Source organism: Pteropus alecto, unplaced genomic scaffold (genome assembly GCF_000325575.1).
Source record: "Pteropus alecto unplaced genomic scaffold, ASM32557v1 scaffold237, whole genome shotgun sequence".
Classification (NCBI taxonomy): domain Eukaryota; kingdom Metazoa; phylum Chordata; class Mammalia; order Chiroptera; family Pteropodidae; genus Pteropus; species Pteropus alecto.
Window position 1 is genome coordinate 533,332 of NW_006440624.1, and position 9,726 is coordinate 543,057.

At 36.7% G+C, this 9,726-nt stretch overlaps 1 protein-coding gene across 2 annotated transcripts in view; it reads right to left on the bottom strand.

Moving 5' to 3' along the window:
- GRSF1 (G-rich RNA sequence binding factor 1) overlaps positions 1-9,726 on the bottom strand; it is a 32,280-nt gene that overhangs the window by 8,351 nt on the left and 14,203 nt on the right. Inside the window, exons 1-6 of one of the 2 annotated variants that reach the window (XM_015593508.2) lie at positions 9,553-9,692; positions 7,276-7,432; positions 6,081-6,236; positions 5,555-5,698; positions 4,590-4,725; positions 268-452 (exon numbers count right to left, since the gene is read on the bottom strand). In XM_015593508.2, coding sequence (XP_015448994.1) covers positions 268-452; positions 4,590-4,725; positions 5,555-5,698; positions 6,081-6,236; positions 7,276-7,432; positions 9,553-9,555 — 781 coding nt within the window. In that variant the 5' untranslated portion in view covers positions 9,556-9,692. Of the gene's footprint in view, positions 1-267; positions 453-4,589; positions 4,726-5,554; positions 5,699-6,080; positions 6,237-7,275; positions 7,433-9,552; positions 9,693-9,726 lie in introns of those variants that run through there. The other variant, XM_025050561.1, reaches the window with a different exon arrangement.

Genomic DNA, 9,726 nt, shown 5'->3' on the forward strand with positions numbered 1-9,726 from the left:
ATTTTACTTCCTTGTGTTATATTTGTGCCACACAGCTTTTTTGATATAGAAAATACAAAATGATTAAAAACTTTATGAAATAATTAAGCCCCTCTGACTATATTCAAAGTACATACTATACTCAAAAACATATTAAATCTTTTTATAACTCAATTCCTTTGTCCTAGAATCCTACAATTTCATATAACATGGTCATAAAAAATATTTTAACAAATATCAAAAATACAAGATAGAGCCAAAGAGTGTCAACGAGAGGCAGGTCCTTACCTATTTCCTTCTCACTTTCAAAAGCAGTCATTGGTTGAATATCCTCATTTACTTCATGTTCTTCAAAGACCACTTCTGGCTCAGTTATATACTTAGCAGTAGGAGAAGATGCAATTTTCTTTCCCTTATGAGAACCAACATGAGTTCGAACTTCATTCCTTCTGCTTGGAAATATCTCTATATATCTAACGTCAAAGCAAAAGTAAACAGGCACAAAAGGTGCAAAGTAACCACACTGAACTCATTTAAAATAAAACTAAATGCATATGTAATATTTCCAACAGCTTGTAAAATACAGTTTCCCTAAGATGACAGGTTGGGGAGGAAAGAAAGAATGGATATAAATATTATTAGCCCATTAAAAAAGAAATCTCAACAGAACAGATCACTGATTTAATCTTCCCCACCCAGGATAACAGTTTTCTTCATACGTATTTTAATAATATTTTCTACCATTTTGCTTCATGAGGACAACTATGCTAAGGTTAATTGTGTGTATGAAAAAAATTAATCTGGTAAAAAGGGGTTTGTTTTTCAGAGTTGGTTAACAATATCTTAAAACCTCACAATTCATTCTGTGAAAATTAATCATATCTGTATAAGATATTAAAAATCACAGTATACAAGTAGCTAACTTTCTCCAGAATTTTGCTAGGAGTCTAATGAGAATTCATGAACTAAATGTCGATTCTGACTTGCTATCTGCTTGGCAGTGGATCTATCTATTAAATCAATGCTTCTGGATCCAGTTTTCTTTTTCTCAACACTGCTTTTCCAAATTGGATTATTAAGCTTGAATTATAAAAATAATTTGAATTTAAAACCTTATAAAAATCAGATAGGCACTACTTCTTAATTTACTGAAGAAATTTGTACACTATCTTAACATTCCCACATAAAATCATTACTGACATGTTCCAAGATACATGATAAAATATAAAGTGTTGAAAGAAAATTGAGAAAGGAAGATGCTTTGCATATACTTTTTTCAATTTTAAAAATTTAATAAAACCTTTGAACAAATTCTATAAGTAGATCCTAAAACAATAGCTTTAGAATGGCTTTCTACTTTTTTAAACTTTGAAGAAGTATAAAAGGCAAAAAGCAGCAAAACAGTGATTTAAAATTTGACACTTCTGAGTACTCCTCCAAAATTAAAATTAAAATACAAAAGAAGCCATCCATCACAACATGTATCCTAATGTGATGTGATATGCAGTATATACATCATCTATAGAGCAACCAAAGCAAAATGTTAACCCGAACAAACTTAAGACTTTAGCTATAATGTCCAGTTTTCAAGAAATAATAAAGGGTACAAAGGAATAAGTGACACCATGAGGAAGCAATAAGTAAAGAACGTGAGACACTGTATAGGACAACTGATCCAATTTCTTCAAAAGCCAATCACATTTTACAAGTGGGGAGAAGAACTGGGCAAAATGGCGTAGATGATAGAAGCTTCTCTTATCCCCTCTTGCGACCACATCAAAGTTGAGATGGAAACACGAAGCAAAGAACAATCAGAGTTGCCTGGGGGTCTAGATGAACAGAGCTCTACAACTATGGAGAGAAATAAGAAATCACTCTGCACCAGTTAGACGTAGATGGGAGAGAAGACGCAAGGCTGCCCAGTCCCTAGAGGCTGAGTGGGACAGAGGCAAGCGCAGTGGCAGCTGGCAGCTGCAGATGCCTCTTATAGGGGCTGTGTCCGTGAGTAGACCTTCACAGTGATGGACTTGCTCGCTCTAAGCACTAGTGCCTGGTCAGTTGCTATGGGGGGCATCAGGGACTTACAGGGTGACACTGAGTTGTTAGAGTGAAAGCTGGTTGCAAGGCTTTCTCCCGGGCAGAAGTGCTGGTGGTACCCATTGTTCCTCTGTTGAGCCCTCTCCCCTCCCAGTGTTTGGACTAGGTGCTGCCATAGCTGAGATGTTATCTAACTGGGTAACAGAGGTCGCTTTGCCCAGAGGATTCCCTGAAACTCCACCTCCCCCAACTCCCGGCCCCACCCAAACCACACCCAGATGTGTCCTCAGCAAGTCAGGTGCTCCTTGTTGAGCAGCGCCAAGACTCATATTAATGACAGCTGACCTCGGTTTCTGGCGTGGCTTCGTGAGGCAACTATAAGCATAGCATCTATGGATTGCTTGCTGAATCTTAACAGGGGCCCAGGCTGGGGCTAAACTTGGCCTGCAGCTGAACCCTTCTCAGGACTGTGCTGCTGGACACCTACTACACAAAAGACCAGGAGACTTAGGAGCTTTGATTAGACACAGAAACAGACACAGAAATGCAGCCAAAATGGAAAGACAAAGAAGCAGAAACCATATGAAAGAACAGAACATAGATCAAGGAAAAATTGAATCAAGCAATCTCACAGACGCAAAGCTCAAAACACTGGTTATAAAGATGCTCAGTGAAATTAAGTGTAGGTGAACTTAGTGAGAACTTTAACAAAAGGATAAAAAAACATAAAAATGGAAATAGAAATTATAAAAGGGAACCAGTCAGAAATGAAGAATACATTATCCTGAGATGAATATACTAAAGGGACTCAACAGAACAACAGAGTGGATAAAGAGGATCAAAACATCGACAGAGTATGGAGAAGTCAAGGACACCCAACCAGAATGGCAAAAAAAAAAGTAACCAAAAATATAATAATAATTTAAGGAGCCTATCGGACAAAATTAAGGGTAACAACATCCGTGTCATAGGGTTACCCAAAAAAGGAGAACAAGAAGTTAAATATAAATTTGAAGAAATAACGATGGAAAACTTCTCTAACCTGGTGAAGGAAACATACAACCCCAGGAACCTTAGTGAGTCCCCCAAAAGAATGAACTCAAAGAGGCCCACATTAAGACATATCATAAAATGCGAAAGGTTAAATACAAAGAGAGAATCTTAAGAGCAGCAAGAGAAAAGCAATTAGTTACCTATACAAGGGATCTCCCATAATCCTGGCAGCTGATTTCTCAAAAGAAACTTTGCAGGACAGAAGAACCTGGCACAAAATATTCAAAGTGTTGAAAACCCAGGATCTACAACCAAGAATATTTTATCCAACAAAGCTATTATTTAGAGTTGAAAGACAGATAAAGAGCTCCCAGATAAAAATAAGCTAAAGGAATTTATCAAAACCAAGCCAATATAACACGAAATGTTGGAGGGACATCTTTAAGAAAAAACATGTATCAAAAACATGAATAAAGAATGGTAATAACTGCATTTCTTTCAATAAATACCTCAAATGGAAAAAGGTTAAGTGTTCCAATCAAAAGATAGAGTGGCTGAATGAATAAGAAAACATGACCTCTACATATGCTGCCTATGAGAGACTCAATTCAGATTAAAAGGAAGGGGATGGAAAAAGATATTGCCTTGATGGACCTGAGGGTATTGTGCTGAAGTCAGATAGAGAAAGACAAGTATCGCATGATTTCACGTATATGTGGAACTTAAAGAACAAAATAAACAACAAAAACAGAAACAAACTCATAAATATGAATAGTTTGAGGGCTACTAGACAAGAGAGGGTTTAGGGGAGATGGTGAAAAAGGGCAAAGGGATTAGGAAGTACAAATTGATAGATACAAAATAGTCATCGATATATAAAGTGTAACATAAGAAAAATAGTCAACAATGTTATAAAAAATATGTAAGGGGGAAGAGGGTACCTGATTTAGTGGGGGACCACTTCGTGAGTTAGAACTCTAATCACTATGCTATACCACTGAAACAAATATATTATTGTATACAAACTATAATTGCAAAAAACTCATTGACTTGTACAATGTAAAATATGAGCAACTAATTGTCTCATATACGTCAATAAAGCTGGGGAAAAAATAAAAATAAAAGAAGTGAATAAAAAAATAAAGGAGAAGGAGATCTACTCTATTTAAAAAAAAACTGTGGACATAACAATCAAATGCAATGTGTGGACCATGTCTAGATTCTGGTGCAAAAAAAAAAAAAAAAAAAAAGGAAAAAGAAAAAAAAAACCCCAACTGTAGAAAGATATTTTTGGTAAAATTAAGAAAATGTGATTACGGACTGGTATTAGATTATAAATTATTACTAACTTTGTTAGATGTGATAATATTGGTATCACGTAAGAAAAAAATTTTTTTTTAAATGCATAACAAAATAACAGATGCAGCAAATATAACATGTCAATAATTTGTTAATCTAAGTGCTAGGCATTTGACAGCTTATCATACTTTCTTTCTACTTTTATGTATTTAGATCAGTAGTATTCAACAATATGACCCAATGTATGATACTTCTGCATCTCTAGTATCTGCTTCACTCACCGGTTACCAATTTCTTCCCTGTGTTTCAACAGAGCTTGATTGGCCATTTCTGGTTCTTCAAACTGTACATAAGCTTCTCCTGTTTTTCTTCTCCCTCTGAAGTCCATCACAAAAGTAATGTCTACTATATTCAGTCCTAGGACACAAAAAAATTACTATAAATTCGTGCTAATAGAAACTTTTTTATCCTTAAAATCAACACATTCATTCACATATTAATTCTTTTTACTTTAATAAAGTAAAATAGTAAAATAGTAAAATTTGGGAACCATTTTGCCAGTCCCAAAGCTACATACTTACCTAATGGTAAGAAAATTATTATGTACCAAAAAGCTAATAACACCAACACATTTATATTTCCACAACGTTTACTGTCCAGTCCATCTAAAACATAAGTCTCTTTTCTTTTTTGCCATTAATTATACAGTAGGGAAAATAGAGGTTTAGACTAATATCACTACTAATGGTGCATATTTTACACCTAAGAAATAGATGTAAATAGATGTGGGTTATCTAAGAATTTAAAAACTAGCATTTTTTAAATTTTACGTACTTCCCTGAAGAAAATAATAACAAAGGCCATTTATTAAATATTTACTATATGCCAGGTGTCACTCACGACTTGTGATATAAACCTGGTCAACATCCTCTTTTTAATGCTTTTAAATCATATAAACTGCTACTGTTTTAGACAAATATGGGCCACTCTTATGAGAAGATATTTTCCTCAATAGTAAAATAAACCCACATGGAATCATTTTGAAATCTGACATCCTCAAAGATCAGCGTGATAAGTCAAAACATTCATGTTATCTATAAATACTGGAAATCCAAGTGCAGAGTTCTCCCCTCAAGAACCTAATATTACTGCATGCAAATTACCTAGGGAAAAGTTCACATTAAGATACAAAAGGAAAGAATGGGGAGAAAAGATATAAGGCCTCAAACATAAAACTAAAAAGCACCTGCAAAGAAGTCTACAATGTCTTTCTCATTGCAACTATAAGGAAGTCCTCTCAATCGAACCACGCCATCATTTACCACAGGTGAAGATTTGACCTGCAGGTTCTTCATTAAGGCATCCACATCTTCATTATTTATTTCATATACTACAAAGAAAAGGCACAAAAAGATACGCAAAATATACATAACAAAGGGAGAAGGCATTTTTTTAAAAAAATCACACTTAGTGGGTTATCTAAGAATTTAAAAACTAGCATTTTTAAAATTTTTACGTACTTCCTTGAAGAAAATAACAACAAAGGACATTAAATATTTACTATATGCCAGGTGTCACTCATGACTTGTGATATAAACCTGGTCAACATCCTCTTTTTATAAATAAGCAACTGAGATAATCTGTGTTCCATCTTCATACCCTGTAAAAGAGTGTATTTATAATATCCACCTCCTTCACCATTGTTAAGGATCAAATGAAACTGCTTTGGAAAGAATAGTTTAATGTAATGATCCTAGTTTAGTGTAACGTACCTTCCACATACCGCTGCCCCATGTACATGCGGTGCTTTTCTAAGGCTTTCTGCACATCTTGTTCTGACTCCATTTCAATTAAGGCATCACCCCTTCGTTTCCCATCTCTATTTAAAAGGAAGTGTATTCCATTCTCACCATTGTGGATTCTGCAGTCTAAAAGTATGTGAATAAAATTAAAACTGAAATCAAACTTTTAGCTCAATTAAACAAGTCACTAGAATGCAGTCTTCCAACAACAAAACAAAGCAGGAACCAAAATGACTGTCAGATTCCTTACACAAACCCCCATCACTGAAGCCATCCAAATGCCATTAAGGTGGTAGTCTCTAAAATGTTCCACATGAGAAAGATAAGCAAACCTTAGCACATACGTTTCTGATACCCCTGATCATTAAATGCCAATTCAGGTGAGGCTAAACAAAAAATGTTATGTCCTTCCCAACGTTTCTGCAATCAGTTTCAAATATGGTTAGGTTTATGCATGTGTCCTCTTTTGTTACAATCATAACCAAAAAACTGTAAAATATCTCCTATAAGAATAATTTTGCTACAATAATTTAACTATTTCCCCTTTTCATTACCAAGGAAAAACATCTCCATACTGCATATTTCTTATAATGGGAGCAAATAGAAGATGTAAAATGGTTTTATAAAATGCTTGACCCACACAATGCTATGCGTGTTAAAGTGCTTAATATGTTGGTATATCATTTTTACAACAATTAAGATGGCATGTTCTAAAAGCCTCTTAAAAGGAAAATTAAAAATCAGTCAGATAAACTTAAAAACCACAGATATGTAAACCTCCCAAACATGTTATCAAGCAAACCATGTCACTTGATACTAAGTGATCTTGTATTCTACACAAATATATTACATAAAGATCTACTCATATATGTATTTTCACTAACATAGTTCCTCTAGCAAGTTTGGGTTTTTTGATTTGTGCGTATTAAAACTTCAGAGAAAAATGGTTTCATACCATGTAGTTTTAACATTAAATTTTCTGTTGCATTCAGTCTTTAAACCTGGTATATATCACAAATGGTACACATGGTGTCACTTGATATGCATCTGTAACCAGCCGAATGAGACAATTTCCAACCAAGATGTCTACATTGTAGCTTACCTTGGATTTTGTGGGATTATCTTTTACTCAGACAAAATTACATATTTAGTACATAAAATATACCTGAGAAAAAGCTGAGCACATCTTCTACAGTGCACGACCATGGTAATCCTTGAGCTCGAATGAGATAAACATCATCCACTTCCCCTCCTAACTTGGATGGAGCCAATTCATACTCAGGGAGAGGTGGAAGTTCTTCCAGGTAGGTAGTTTTGGACTCCTTCCAAGAGAAATGAAGGACAACCTACTTAGAAAATGTTTATTTCTACAAGCTAACACTCTGGATGTAATTTTTAGGAGACAGTTACTATATCAGAGGCAAGAAGTAAACTTCACAAGTCTAACTCATCCTGTTTTGGCTTAAAATTGTACATCCCAAAGCAACAAGTAGGTATATTTTAACAGTTTGGCAGGACATAAATTTTATTCAGGACTTATTTTGAAATTTAACAGTCCCAAATTACAACTAATAATAATGCTTTAGTTAAAGCAGAACAAGAGGGCTCCCTTCAATCTGACAAACATGTGAGTGCCTCCTACTCACTGTGCCCCACATTAGGGCCTCATCTCAAAAAATTTACCACCTAGACTAAGACATGCATACAAGATACTTTAAATGTTATAATTATGATATAGAATATTATAAAAATTCAAAACAGCACTGACAGAAGAAAAAATGAAGACACAATGTGAGATGGGCCTTGAAGGAAGGATAGATTTCTGACAATATATAAAGGAAAGGACATTCCAGTTTGGGAGCGGAGGGGAGGAAGCAGTATGAACAAAATCCCATTTGCAAAACAGCAATAATTCCATTTGGCTGAACTGTAAGGTACAATAAGGAGCCAAGGAAGATGAGCTGGCAAGAGGAACTTGGTACCATATAGCAGAAGGACTTGAGTGTTAAGCTCAATGTATCTCCCTAACCTGGTAGGCAAAGGGGAATTAAAAGACATTTAGGAGTGGGTAAATCAACAAGACAGCAAGATACCTGGAAAGATTAATCTGTCAACTGGTATGTCAGACCAGCTGAATAAGGGAAAAATCATGAAAGCAATAGCAGTAGTATGAGGTAACAGGAGCCTGAAACATACCTAAAGAATTCTATTTTACAAAACTAAGCAAAAAATGGAATTTAATAAGCGGTAATCAAGCACAACCATAACAGGAAAGACAACTCAGGTTTTAAGACTTGTAGTCTACTGGGCTAAGGAAAGAGATTCTTTTATACCATCCCACCATTTACATGAGACTCACCTCTAATTTTAGAGTCAATGATAAATGTAAACCTCTAGCAAAGGTCAAATATATATTTAATAAGAATGCAACAATCAATACAATTAATGTGGGAAGACAACTCAGTATCGCACTCTGCTGGGCTAAAAAGTCTTCACTCCTTTGTATGTTCCCATCACTTTCATGAAGACTTACATATAATTTTAAGAAGTCAATGATAAGTGTACAGTGTACAACACCAGTAGAGGCTTAACAGATATTAAAGTCAATTTCACAGAAAAAATAATCAAGTAAAAAAAGTAGCCAGCTCACAAAGGCTATTAGAGATAGTTTAATAAAGGCAACATTGCCCCAATTTCCCAGAATTCCATAAGCACCGCAAGCTTTTACAGGAAAAGGCCCGCAGAAAGTATTGGGCCAGGATTCAAAGCAATTAGCTCAGCACTGGCAGACAGCAGCCATGCTGTTTATCCTCTCAGTTTCCTTAAGTTCAAGGAGAAGCACAAATTGAATTAAGATAAATTTGACCCAAAGAGTCAGGAACTGGGTAGTCAAAAAGTGCGGTGACATTTCCCAGATGTCATGTAACAAGCAGAAAGAAAGCGTCCTACAAAGGCACAAAATATTTGCAATGAGTTCTTTAATAAGTCTTTTGGGGAAAAAAATCTATAGACTCATTCCTGGATCCCGAAATCATGGCCTCAACGTCTCCTCCTTTTGACCCCCTCCCCCAATATCAGTCTCTAAACTGTTCTCCCCCATCCGCGGCGACCCATGATCCTAAAGGACCTTCAGCCAGAGAAAGTGGAGGTGCAGAGGTGACCTTCAGTAAACTGGGGCAACCCGCTTTTCCGCATTGACACGACAGAGAAGGGAGCGCTGTGGACGAACCTCGTTCCCCAGGAACCCAGCCCACGCAAGCTGTGCGCGTGAACCTTGTCATCAGCGGGCCGCGAGGCGCGCCGAGGGCCGCCCAGGCCTAGTGCGCTGGCTGCACGGAAACTCCCAACCCTCCGCGGAGTCCGGCCTCCCAACTTCATTCACAACCAGCCCGCGGAGGACGGGGATGCGAGGTGGGAGCGTCAACAATCTCACAAAACCTACCATGGGCCGGCAGGAAACAAGGCCTCAACATTCACCCCCAGCCACACTTACACTGCCCAACCGACCAGACACTCGAGAGGAGAACAAAACAAGAAGAACCAAGGCCTGGGAGAGCGTCCCTTGTTCCGGGGCCCAATAGGAAGACTGGGCGGGAGCGGGTGGGGGTGCGGCGTG